We start from the raw sequence: 14,667 nt of genomic DNA on the forward strand, positions 1-14,667 counted from the left end.
AATATTAGTGGCATTCAGGTATCAACTCTTGCCTTTCTGGTGAGTTTGCCAAATCTGGAACTGCTAAATCTTGAATGTTGCATCCATCTTTTTAATGAAGACTTTTTGATTATCAAATCTTGCTTGAAGGTTGAGCACCTGAACGTGAACTACACAAAGGTCACACCGACATGTTTAACTGAAATATTCACTTTCACAAAGAAATGTTTCGTCTTGGAGGCATTTGGTATTGAACTCACCCTTGACAACCGTATTGAGTTCCTGAGTGTTGCTTACTTCTCCTCTCTACATTTCTTTGATCTCAGCCTGGAAGATTCTTTTGCCGAAGCAGACTTTGTTTCTTATATAGAGGAAGAGTTTGTTGATTGCCGGTATAGAATTAGAGTCTAAATCATGAATGGAACAATGGATCTTGAAACAGTTATATCTTTGATTAATGAAGTGGGGGACTCTGAAGGACCAGCAGAAATCTTTGAGGTTGAACCTATTATCCAGATGGAATCAAGTGTACCTGGAGCTCTGAACATCCAAGTTGAATCAACTGGATTTGTTTGTGAGCAAATTGCAGAGACAGTGGAAATGGCAACAATGGTGGAGGAGCCTGTAAACAACACCTTATCAGTAGGGCTGCAAGAACCTGAACTTGAGAACTCATCTGGAAGTGAAGACATGGACGTGAACAACAACACTGTTACTGCAGATCTTCCTGTTAGAGGAAGAAAACGTAAGAGGTATCCTGATTCATGGAGCAAGAACCGGAGAAAGAACAGGAGGCAGGCAGGTGAAAGATACAAAGGAACTCAGGGACAGGATGTTCAAAAACTGGGAAACTGACAAAGGACAGAATTTCAATAGAAAATAAGCAATTTGTGAGAGATCGCATATACTCCTTCCCTACAGTTGAATCTCATTACTGTAGACAGTCCAGCCAAAAGAAGTTTCTCGACCAGAGTCTGTCCATTACTCAAATGTAATTTATCTTGAGAAGTTTGAAGTTCAAAGTCAAACTCCAGTCAAAGAACATCTCTAACGGACAATATTTAACACTGAGTTCAACCTGGACTTCCACTCCTCAAAGAAGGATAGGTGTGACAGATGTAAGAAATTCCGTATGAAGGATAAATACAACTTGTTAGATCACAATTTGAAAGCTGCTCACACTCAGCACATTGAATCAAAACAAACAACCAAGAAAGAGCGTGACAAGGATCGTCAGGGTAATGATGTTACTGTTTGTTTCGAAATTTAGCTTCTTTTACTGGAGAAAGCTATCAGTTTACAATCTCACAGCTCATTGTAGTCTTAACTCCACAGGCTATTGTGCCGTTTCGCATGAACAACAGGCAGGTCGAGGAGCCAACGAGACAGGGAGTGTTCTTGTCGCTATTCTTGAGCGAATAGATGCTGAACATCACCCACAATAACATTGTGGTCCGATTCATGTGTGCCTCAAAACAGGAATTCGAGTATGGCATTTGCAATGATAGATTTAACTAAATCAACATCTGTATCTTCAATACAGCAGAGGTTTTATGAGCCAGGACATTCTAGCATACAGGAAGTAGACAACATCCACAGCCACCTTGAAAAACAACTAAGTGTATCTGATGTGTTCAGTCCTCTCAGAGTGATGAAGTCTTTCAAGAGGGCAATGAGGGAGCCGATTAGCATCATTCAGATGAAGGACAACCAATTCAAGAAGTATCTAGAGGCTTCACGAAACTTAGACTTCAAACATATTCCTTTTTCCAAGGTGAAGTCATTGAAGTACAGCGACAAAGATCTGTTTGGCTTGGCGTTCAAGAAATCATTTGAGCCCGAAGCTGATTGGGAACATGTTTCACTTCGTAAGCGTGAGATGTCAGTGTAAAGAATGTTGTCACCACCAAGAAGTCCTACTTCAGTGGTATGGCCATTGAGCAAGCAAGTTTCTGGGATTCCAAAAATGGCCAAAGAGAAAGCAGCAGATATCAGAGCCATGTTAAAATTTATGACCCCGGCGGACAAACGATTTATGAGTGGCCTTATTTCATAGGTTGTTACTGAATAAATGTATCAGTCTGTTAGGTTGTATCAATGTTTTGAAACGTTAACAGTTCAAGAGTTGTGTTTAAGCAGTTAAGCGGTTTCTCCTAAACAAGGGGGAGTGTAAAATGTTGTTGTTGGACAATGCTCTTGTCATATTTGATTGCCTTTCCCTGAATGGAATAGACGGGTACTCAAAGATGGCAAACTCAGTTTGTATATGGACTCTATGCAAACATTATTTGACAGTTAAAGTGAATTATGAAAACTTAGTTTTATTGATTTCATTCGTTATTTATTCTTGTCATATATTCAAATTGAATACTTTATTGTATTGTGTCTCCAGTTTCTAATCAGATTTTGATTTAAGATGTTTTGGGAATATTTTCATTAAATTCATGAATCGTGTTTTGCCTTTCTTCTTTTTTTTTCACATTGGTCAAGGAATGTACATGCTATAAATTGTTTATTTGATGTTTTACAATACTTTACAATACTAATTTCAATGTACCTTTACAAGTAGTGACGTAAAATATCCAGCATATGTCACATAGAACAATATGGAACTAATGGAAACGGCTTCAGATTATAGAAAAATCTCCAAACTTTATTTTGTTATTTTAATTGACATTTTCAATTCATTTGATAAAATTTGTAGTTTATGTACTCAAACAATTTTTCAAAAACTTTTACAGCTCAGTTTCTCAAAACAATGTTTTGTGGAGTTAGAACACCCTGGTTCTCAGGCGACGAATTATTACATATATATATATATATATATCTGCCAATACCAGGGTTGATTGCACGATTCCGTAAACGCCGTATCGCAACTAAATTCACGAACGCCCATGTCCAAGGTGTGGAAAATGATCCCAAAATCAAATCTTAGGGCATCAACATCAACGCTAACTAAAAAATCAGATATTTCTAATAAATCTGGTGAAAGTTTGGCTTAACTTTTATCCTCATCCAACTATGTACCTTTATTCCAAAATTATCAAAAGCAGCCAGATTTAATTTTAATTCAGATAATGGGAAAGATCATAATGAAATATTTTCTATTCATGTACTCCATACTGCACTTGGACCAGCTCCCGATACGGCTACATGAACTGATAACATACATTATCAACTCCTGAAACCAGAACATGTTTCCAAACACTATACAACATTTTGATGACATTTTGACGTCATGGAAATTTCCTCCTTCGTGGCGTGATGCTATTGTTGTCCCAATATACACATGCCCGGGAGAGATCATACTGACCCTTCAAATTACCGTCCAATATCATTGACAAGCTAAGTTTGCAAAACCATGGAACGCATGATAAATGATAGCTCAGTTTGGTACTTCGAAATAAACAACCTTACTACTAATTTACAATTGGGTTTCCTGAAAAACAGAATCCCTAGATCATTTAGTTCGCTTAGAATCATTTGTTTAACATGACATAATAAACATGAAGTGTCTTTCTTTTTCGACCTCTAAGAAGCATATGACAGTACATGGGAACTTGTTTTTTTAAAAGATTTACATTATTTGGGATTGCGAGACCGTTTGCCTCTATTTATAAAAAAGTTTTTAAACTGACAGGCAATATCAATTCCACTTGTGCTCCACCCAGTCTGGTCATTGAAATCAGGGTCAGGTTGTCCCAGAAGGCAGTATTTTTTCTGTCACTTTATTTGGCACAATGATTAGTTTTAAATAACTCAACTGATGGATCGCTTTTTTTAGATGTTTCCAAATTTCGTTCTCCAATCCAACGTATGACTGTGTTTTTTATCCTCTGTATAAGAACTCGACACTAAAAAATAATCTTTTATTCCACCACTTGGAATAAGAATACAATCTGATATTTCTGCTGCTAAAATATATTTTGAATCCTTAACTGAGGTTTTGTTTTCCCCACCGTGGTACTTGGTAAAGCCAGGGGCGGATCTAACATTAACTAAACTAAAACAAATCTTAAAACAATTCAACCAACTTATCAACAAGAATATAATGAATTAAGGAACACATATGACACTTACAAATCTATATTTACAGATGGACGCAATTGGATCCAATACTCTGTCATCCACATTACTTGATAACTGTTCCATTTTCAAAGCAGAAGCAAATGCCATTTTACCAGAATGTCGTGTTAGCCATAGCAGATATATTGAAAGGTGGGGATTCTCCATCCTGTATACCTTGTGATGAAAAAATTACTGTCAAGCATGTACTGATTGACTGTATTAATGTTCTATCACAAGGGATAACTATTTCGAAAGTTTCATCCTAAAAAGGAACTTTTTGACACCATAAGTTTTTATTTAATTATCATGTTTTAAAAAGAAATTGAACTTATTGATAAAGCCTGATGTACACAGTTGTTTCTTAAATCGGTAGGGTATAATTATTAACTGAGATTGTTTGTGACTGCCCTTTACGGGAATTGAAGTGCAGTATAATAATGGTCCCCCTGAGAGGGTATCGTAAGATTTAATTAAAAGTATATTATCTCTTCCTTATTTTGACAGTATATTTGTAAATTTTAATTGATGGCTGAAATAGCGTACAATCGCCAGCAGGGGAAGAGATGGTATAAATCCGGCTGTGGAACCGTGCAGGTGGTAGAAGTATCGAAAGACACCAGGGTCCCTAGTATTGTGGCCTAACTTTGGCTGCTGGCGATCTCGAGCCCATTTTTATATTGTGTTGTTGAATCATAGTTTATTGTTTTATATGCTATTATTAGTTTTAAATAACATCCTTGATAATCTAAATATTTACTGTCATTTGTTGACAGTTTTTTTTGTCGAAATGTATGTATTGTTAATGTACAACTTTCTATAGTCATGATATGACTGAAATGCTTGTGTTGTGACTGTCTATATAACTCACTCACACTCTCAATACTTTCTGAATGAAACTAATTACATTCATGTGTGACCTTGATATTTGACACCCCCATGACAGGTAATGGGATTATTATTGAAAGTACATCATAAGTAACTGATAAGAAAATGATAAAATATTTCATGAACTAAACCATATTAATTTGTGAAATGTGTACCATATTTCCTAATTTGACCTCTAGTGACCTTGACCTTTCTTGGAGGTCAGCCAAATGTTGATGGGATTGTAACCCCAATTATAGATAAGCTAGAGTACGTTTCATACAATTCTGTTCTATGTCTTGGCATATTGTTCATACTGAGTGACCTCGACCTTTAAACAAATACTCGGGGTTATAGAAGTGTAGATGAAGTACGAAGTCTCAAACATCTTTCATTAGTGCATAGTTGTGAAAAAACAATTATGGTGGCGATAGTGACGGAGTTCAAATTCGAGCAAATAGAGAGGGTTGCTTTAATATATTTTTAAGTGTATGATCTAGATAATTAAATAAATATCAGTTGCAAGTATTGCAAGATCAATTTCGTGCTCTATCCAGTACGTTAACAAAAATGTATGCCCCTTGGTGTGATGTACATATTGCAAGCAAGCTGGTATCAGTAGATTGTCATCACTTGTCTATAAAAAATATTCAAATGGTATAACTTCCACATGCATAAGCCATCGCACCGTAGCCCACCTGGGTATGTACTCAAAAGTTTATAATGTCATCAAAAGACATGCACTTTACAAAAAAGTTGCTCTTATTAGTGATATGCATTGCTTGCTGCTGAGGACCAAATGCTAACTCTGAAGCCCAAATGATTTGAACAAAATATGATCCCATTAAAAGAAACATAGAGTTAGTTCAGTTTCCTTGCACAAGGGTCGAAACAAGGAACACTTGTGAAAAGTGGAACAGATTTGTTGGGATCCACTGCAAACAACAAATAAAAAATTCTAACATATTTGAAAACATTGGCTGAATATTAATAAACATAAATATAATTTTCAATATGAGCTGAGGGGGAAAATATGTGAAGTTATAGCTTTATTGATGTGATATCTGATGAGATGATGCTTACTGAGACTAGACAGATTTGGGGAGACTTTTCAAGAGCGTTGTCGATTTACAAAGGTCAAACTTTAAGATATTGCAAAACAACGAAACGTGTAAAGCCCCACTGCTAGTTACATGTATAACACATTTCAATACATTTTAAGTGAAAATGTCTGAGTAATGGCCATAAATATGTTCTCCATTGTGTGTTCCATTGGCGGTCGTACTGAAAATCAGATTTAGAACTATTGTACAAGTGAAGGTGTCATCATTGGTGTGAACGAGCATGTGCTATTTTTACATCATTGGTCCAGTTCACATTGGGTCATTGACTTGCTCATTGTTAGATTTTCTCTTGAAGTGTATAACACACTTTTGTGTACTTTATCATGCAAGTCCAACACTGGCTAGTATAATAATGAAAAAAGGGGCTCGCTATGAGCAATTTGCAGATATTTCAAAGAATTCTGTAACTTCCAAAGTTACTCGTAGACAGGGGTTTGGAGTATTAGACGCATAAAACGAATGTATTCCTTTTGTATTAAGATCAGTATTATGTGATGTTTGGACGTTGAAGGTTTAGGTTTAGGTTGGAGGTGAGTTTCAATCAAACACAAAATTGTTTACCTGTACTTCATCGCCGTCTCCAATCTCTGTGGTTCCATAAAATTGTGTGGCGCCTGTTTGTGTTCTAAGTTCTTTTTTCCATTTTCCTGGCTCTTGACACGTTTTATGTTCCTCTTTGGATTTTCCACACACACAGTCGAAGCCATTGAAATGATTGCTTTGTAGTGTATAAAACTAAGGATTATGTACTCATTTATTAATAAATATAGAGGGTTAAATCTATCTAGAACACACAAACCTATAGACATTTCCCTTTGACAAGAGCCATTTTAGTTCGATTTGTTTGACATAGATTTGTCATAAAAGTAAACAGCATTCTTACTTTGATTAGTGTCCTAATTCGTCATACCATTAATCTGCACAAAACGTATCTTTAATGCAGGACAAAATATGTAAGCAACACTTTATCTGCTTTAAACATCGATGCAATAAAAGTTGACACTTAGGCAATCAATGGCTATATTGTATTCCTGTTCTTTTCGGTGTACATGGTATTTCATGACTTTGCCTTATACATATTGTGTTACTGACCTTAAGTAAGTGTGGCAGTCTCGTTGTTTGATGTTTGTCTCAATCCAATCCCCATGTTTCAAAAACCAGTCCTGTGAACCATCACCCTGGCGAGAAAGGCGTACTGATAATGCAAGTGTTAGGGCTTATGAAGAAATAATTCATTCTAGATACACCATACAGTCATTGCTCCGACTGTTATTGGATTAGACTGTTGTGTACATACTGATGCCATGACTAAGTAGAATGTGTTGGCTGTCTTTCTAAGCAACGAAATTCAAAGTCAATGTATTGAGTCTGAAAGATGCCGCCACAGCCGTGGACACAGGGAAAGACGAGGGCAACAATGATGCGATTGAATTTGAAGATCTGTTGCCCCTCCTTCAGAAACCATTGGGACTGCACTGATTCAGTAAACTCCAGCAATGTTCATCTTCTGGATTCATCTTTTAAAAGTAAGAACCAACAGTATCAGTTGGAGAGTACAGTTGTTGATGTTACTTTCGAACGTTTGGAGAAACTAAAAAGAGACTGAAAACAGGGGTATTGATGGTTTAAACTTAATGTGCAAACGAATAAATAAAAATAGAAACGTATTGCAGAACGTGGACTTGAAGCTCATGATGTAAATTTCACCATTGTAGCTGCAAGACTGCGAAGACTGCGAATACTGCGAATACTGCTATATAATTATGGGTGAATGATCTATTGTTGACAATAAAAACCCTTGACAAGTATTCAAATATGGACCAAATTATTGCGGGCAGCCTCCAACCAATTGGAAGCAAGACCTTAAATTCAATGGGGATGCCTAAACATGGGCCAATAGAATAGAAGTGCCTGTTGAATGTCTTTCAGAGTAGGTTTATTCAGTGTGTGATGTTGTCATAGAATACACAACTTTAAAAGGAGGAAACAGACTTAGAATAATCCCATTAGATTCCAGACAGCTGTCATTCAGCGTCTACATGAGCAGTTTGTAGTTGTTCCCACTGATAAGGTGTAAAATAACATAACTAGCATAAGTAAGCATCACTACTGCTAACCAACACTTCAAGACCTTAAGTGATATTTAATTGTTGGATCCATTGGGCATTTGTCAAGAAAAACAGTGACCATATATAATTATCAATCTCATTGCTGTATAATGCATAGAAACACAGAAACAAAAGAAACAAAGAAGCCGGAAAGAGTTATATTTCTTTATATATGCAATCAATGAAAATTGAAAGTAAGCGAGACAGAACGGCCTGCACTTGTTACGGATGTCTGGAGAGACTTCTGTGTTGTCTTTGAAGTCGCCCTTTCCTGTGTTGTCTCTGAAGTCGCCCTTTCCTGTATTGTCTCTAAAGGCGCCCTTTCACAAATCGTCTGCTGACCAACATTTCTTTGATAAAGGCGGGTTGCTGCAATAGCCCTCGAAGAATGAATGCTCTTCACTCAACGCCTCGCTAAAAACGAAGCAGGAAACCGTCGTCGTTGTTGTCAGCTTCTTGGGGGTTTTCATTGACATTGAAAAAACTACTTTGAGCCAAACACAACTGGCAATCTATCTCCGAGCCGCCAATCCCGTCTTCTCCTAAGCATAAAGACATGTCCTCAAGTCAATTCCGCTGGGCCCGTGCACCTCGTGCAAGCCACTCAGTTAGCAGTCACGTGGTATTAACACATTTGCTTTACCACTGTCAGTTCGGTATCTCTTAGCGAAGATGGGAAGTTTTGATATCGATATAAATATCTTCCTGGAGCATCCAAAGACGGTTGATAAACTGGGGAAACCACCCTAGCACACCCCATTGACACAATTGTGCTCCCCTCTTTGCTAATCTTTTTTTTTATACATATGAATCGGAATGTCTGCTCGGATTGGAAAAAAATCCTTTTACTTAAGTTTCAGGTATATCAATGATCTAGCATTTGTCAAATATCCATATCCATCTACTGCTTTACCCACACGTACGAGAAATAGAAAAGACCAGTCAACCCGCCTCACCTGTTTCATATTTAGATTCATATTTCAAGATTCAGATGCTTTTCCAACGATTTCAAAGAACATCACACGCCACTCTTTCAAAAGCTGTTTTATCAAGGTTACAGCATTCATGGCATCAGAAGCTTCAAAACGTTTTGTGGCAGACATTGTGGAGGACATTTCCAATTTTGTCTCATCAGTGACAAAAATGATGTCACATGCAAATTCCCTATTTGACTTGTACCAAATGTTGCCATGTTTTCTTTGGGTTAACAACTGATTTGCCATTGCATGTATTTGTGAAGTGTGCCACAGTAGGGGCAGGATATACTCTCCATGCCAACACCTGGTGTCATCACTAAGTGATTATAATTCATAAACGGATGCCTATGATATAGTCGGAATAGTACATTGGACTCACTTGACATTGGTTTCTTGAAATTATGGAATGATTTTGTCACTTTTATTTGAAGTTACTCGCCTATATCAAACATTTACGACCAGCTACAATTGTCAGTTGTAATAATTTCTTTGCGTATCTTGAATATGGTCTATGAAAGAAAGCAAAACAGCCTTTGTAATGTTGTAATAAAGTTATTCAGAGAATGTGTATTTTAAGACTCTTTCCTGAATTCGTCTCATATTTAACTGACAATATTGCAGGGAGAACATGTTCATACTACATGTATATGTATGACAACAATAGCACACCTGGGGATTTCACAAAGATGCTATTGATGAATAACATTTCAGCAAGACATATCAATGATGTACAGAAATGTGAAGTAATCAAAATGGTTATGTTTTGGCACAGAGCTTATCTCTTGGCTTTTAACTGTTGTAATTATGGTATGATCCACTCACAGAATGACAAAAGTTTTGCCTGAGCATTTAGCATTTGTTGGTCGTTATACATAAAAGGCATTAGTCCTAATACACTGAATTGACACCACAGTATACATTCTGAAGAATTTGGACATCATAGATCACTGGCAGTGTACAATTCAACCTAATTTAAGTAAATGTTCCACAGATTCTAGAAACATTTCGGGACATTTCCCAACTGTTTCTTAAGTCTGGAGGGGCATCGCCAAAGTCCATCTGATTGACTTCCTGATGTGTTCCACAAATCTGTACACATTCGGATGCTGCTGCATAGATCGGTTTAGTCTTAACCAAAATCTTCCAGGCTGTTGCTGCCCTTGGTCCTATAGCAGAGTGGTGATTCCAGATGTCCATTGTAAAGCGATACGACGTTGGTGTTGGTGTGTGTCGTTCATGGCTTCGAGCCATGCATCTCGAACACTGCGAATGGGTAGTATTGGTAATCCAGCTGCTCCTCGGATCCATTTCTGAACTTGTGGATCTTCCTTGTAGTCAACAGCAAGTCCAAATTCCTGCGTCTTTCTCAATATAGGTTTTGACTTCGTCTTGTGCAAACATTTCTGAGGCAGCTTGAATCACAGAAAGATAGTTGGACATTACATGGGTCTTTTAATAAACTAAACAGTCTTGTGTACGTTGTTCTCCAGATGTCTGTAAGAAGCGCAAACACCAATGGATACATAGTAGTAACTGCATAGCATGAATTACGTAGTGGTGATTCCACAACTGGGGGTAAATGAAAATAAGTGCCACCATGTAGATTGCATCTGCATGTAGTGTTGTAAACTGGTCATCTGGTGAAAATGCTAAGATCTTATCTTCTTGACCGTCAGTGAATAATAGGAAGGGTCTGTCATCTTGGGTAGTAGGCCATTGGTTTTCGAGGTTGACGTCAGCTCTTGTCTAGTGAAGGGCTGGTAACAGTATAAGGAACTATTCATGTTACGGTATGACGGAAGATGAGGAATTATGTCTTGGTTCTCGTGGTTGATTGAATAGGTTTGCTGTATCGACGTGGTTTCTACACTTGTATGTTTCCTCATTGTGCTGTTCTCTCATCACTAGTAGGATGGTTGTGGTCAGATGTGTTTCTACCATAGTTCCTGACAATAGTATACTTGTCTAGGCACGTTCAATCGATGCATCGCCAATATATTCTCTTCAAAAAAAGAAACTTGACATAGATGTAAAACCACTTTTTGCCAAATATCTAAAATAATTACATTAAATGAGAACCAAATAAGTCAAACAGAAAGATGATGTGTCCATAATTCGCGAAAACAGTTTCATCCAAACGCATCCGCCTGAAAAAAACGTGCAGCACAGGATCCTGCATTTAGGCATGCAGGCCCCCCCTGCTGAATGGGTATAAAAATCCACATCAACACTGTTCATACAGTCCTTATAACGGCAGTAGAGGCGGTGACAGAATGCCAAGACTGAATGCAGCTCAACGGAACAACGCCATTGGGAGATTACAAGCTGGAGCAACTCGGCAAGAAGTGGCCAGGCACTTTGGCGTATCCAGACAGACAATCACGGCACTGTGGACCCGATACAACAACACCAACAGAGTTGACGACAGACCAAGGTCAGGAAGGCACAGGGTGACAACCCAAGCACAAGATCGATACATCCGGCTGCGACACCTCCGAGACCGCACTACCACAGCCACGTCTACAACCACACAGATCCCTGGGGTACGCAGAATATCAGATCAAACGGTACGCAACAGACTGAGGGCGGCTGGACTTTTTGCACGAAGACCTGTTCGACGTCATGTATTGACCCCACGTCATCTGGCGGACCGTCTGCTTTGGTGCCAACAGAGGGTTAGATGGGCACGTGCAAGGTGGAGAAATGTACTGTTTACTGACGAGTCCCGTTTCCTACTCACACGTGCTGATGGGCGCGCACGTGTCTACAGACGTCGGGTTGGACGTTACGCTACAAACTGTGTACCGCAGGTTGTCCCATTTGGCGGCGGGAGTGTCATGGTATAGGCCGGAATTCATCACGGTGGTAGGACGCCTCTCGTGCATGTGGCAGGTGCATTGACAGGTGTGCGTTACAGAGACTTGATCCTACAGCCTTACGTTCTTCCTCACATCAACGTTCATGGCGGACAGTTCCAACAGGACAACGCTCGACCGCATATTGCACGTGTTTGTCAGGACTTCTTACAGCACAACAACATCCAGACATGACCTTGGCCAGCCCGGTCACCAGATTTGTCCCCGATCTGTGGGACGAGTTGGATCGACGCGTTCGCAGAAAGAATCCACCGCCCCAAACACTTCCGGCGCCTCTTGATGCACTTCATCATGAATGGCAGCACTTCCAACAGCGTGTTACTGACAACTTGATTGCATCTATGGGTCGTCGGTGTCAAGCGGTGATTGATGCACGTGGTGGGCACAACCGATACTGACATTTTCTGTACCCCTGTGACATTAACTGTATCGTGTACGCGTGTCTGTCAAGGTGACACGATTAATGTTTTGAACATTGTGTACATTGATCTTCAAACAGTGTTTCAATTATGGTTTCTGTGTCCTATTTTTAAACAATTGCATTATATTACATTTTGAAAGTCAGTGTCAAATTTCTTTTTTGAAGAGTATATATATAAGGCAGATAGAGTTTAACAAATCAACTCTGAAAGCGGTTTCAGCCAGTCACTCTGACAGCTTTGGCCTCGTCCGAATACTAATTTATATCTATACAAACACTCATCCAAGTATTTATGACGAATTACCACCAATGTGGTGCAAGCAGCGTGTTCGTTTGGTGACACGGGGATTACGCCACATGATAAGACGGTAGAACACAGGCTCACACGCGTACGTTGGTACTGCTTGGTAGGGGACAAGTAGCGCCATGGGGTGCAAGTGCTCTTCTTGATATCCTGAACAGTGTACACCGATATTATATACCACAGCCTGTTGTAATGGCATGCATCTGATTTCACGCCCAATGACTGTTTCTGTCCTATCTGCAACAGAGTAACATCGATGTGTTTTCCTGTTTCCTCACTGGCAGGATCCCACACTCAGTGTCATTTGGATATTTGATGGGCCGACATTGACGCCGTCTTCCAAATATACCATCAACACTGCAATAATTCGTCCTGCTCTTCTCGTACAAGAGCCAACATCGCTCCAGACTCACACTCCTGTAAGGATTCCGCGTTAGAACAAACACCCGGGAACTCATGCTTGTCTCGTTCGGCGACAAAACGGATAGGGTAACCAAGCTCTGTGATATGGTTGATTGCCTGTCATCAGACCTTTTTGGCATGGGGCGTTGCTCTATATCTAGTATCATCCCTTGTTTGTCTGGCCCGTTATCTATTACATACAGGCCGCTGCCAGCTGGGGTGTAGCTGGGGTGGATGAAGACTGACTTGTCATGGATAGTCAAGGTCCAATTCCCCCTCAGGGCCACATACTAAGAAATAATATGTCATGTTCCTATATTAATTGGACAGTCAGTGCAAACAGTGAAGGTCATGATCAAGGCCACTGAAATGACCATTCGTAACTTAGTTCTTCATGTTTGTGTACTAAACCAACACCCTGTTTTGGTAGACGTTTACTGACAGCTTGTAGAGCTAACACGGATGTTTGCTAAAAGAAGTAAATATAAAATTAAACGCCAGAGAATAACCATTCTCGATTATCCAGATTAACATACAAGCTATTGGCTGAAACTGAGTGAGTGAGTGAGTTAGTTGGGTTTAACGCCGCTTTTAACAGTATTCCAGTTATATCGCGTCGTGTCAGCTTAATGTGGGAGGAAAGCCCGAAGTGATGCATGTCTATGATGTTTACCACTTCGGTGAAACGCTGAAACTGAGGGTCAATGTTATTTAACCGGAAGCTCACTCAACTTATTCAAGGTCGTTATAGGTATTGTGCCCTGTGTAGAAAATATAGTGCTTTGGAAATGTGTATATTAAATGTATTTAGCAAGGTTTTTAGCAAGGTTGCAACTGGTTTTCCGTGATTGTTCAATTGATCCTCAATTACCACAGTCAGGCACAGTCAGCTACAAACGCACAAGTAGAACTGACACATCCTAGCTTTGAATTTGAGAATAGTTGAAGAATGTACGGGACACAAATTCGGATTTTGTATCCCACCATTCTACACCACAACTGCCATGCTTGTGCGGACAATTTTTAGGTGGAGTGTACAAAGTGTCGGTCGTCACTACGTGCAGAATAGAAAGTCGCATAAATGATCAAGTACATAATTCATACATGTGTGTTTTGTGTATTTGTGACATAATGACAAACTTAACATGAAGTAAATACAATACTTACCTGTTGCTCGGACGAAGTGTCTTCTTCCGCCATTGCTTTACACTTCGACTCCGGGAGCCATACCTGTCATACATATGGATATAGATCTGAGTGAGAAGTGAGGTAATTGTATCTAAGCTCTGTCTATTTATGCAAGAGTCGTGGTAGTGAAACCCTTCTTTTGTATAAAGGACACCTCAGCAGTTCTTTTGACAAACAATACATAAGTCAGTTTAATCTCAAAGCCTATGTGTCGCATGCTGTTCCCAGTGGTAACAAAGCGGACTCATTCAAATCGTTTACAATATCTTCCGGGGGAGGGAGGGGGGGGGGGGGGGGGGGGGGGGGGAGGGGGGAGGGGGGAGGGGGGGGAGCGGGGGGGGGGGGGGGTAAGTCTA

At 39.4% G+C, this 14,667-nt stretch overlaps 1 protein-coding gene across 1 annotated transcript in view; it reads right to left on the bottom strand.

Moving 5' to 3' along the window:
- Positions 1-14,437, bottom strand: part of LOC124150831 (transient receptor potential cation channel subfamily M member 1-like) — a 51,868-nt gene extending 37,431 nt beyond the window's left edge. The window contains exons 1-3 of the mRNA XM_048392321.1: positions 14,291-14,437; positions 7,128-7,213; positions 6,597-6,753 (exon numbers count right to left, since the gene is read on the bottom strand). Of these exons, the coding sequence (XP_048248278.1) occupies positions 6,597-6,753; positions 7,128-7,213; positions 14,291-14,323 (276 nt within the window). The 5' untranslated portion in view covers positions 14,324-14,437. The remainder of the gene's footprint in view (positions 1-6,596; positions 6,754-7,127; positions 7,214-14,290) is intronic.
- Between the last annotated feature and the right edge of the window lie 230 nt (positions 14,438-14,667).

The sequence above is a fragment of the Haliotis rufescens genome, unplaced genomic scaffold (assembly GCF_023055435.1).
Source record: "Haliotis rufescens isolate VD_foot unplaced genomic scaffold, xgHalRufe1.0.p SCAF_11, whole genome shotgun sequence".
In the NCBI taxonomy this organism is placed as follows: Eukaryota; Metazoa; Mollusca; class Gastropoda; order Lepetellida; family Haliotidae; genus Haliotis; species Haliotis rufescens.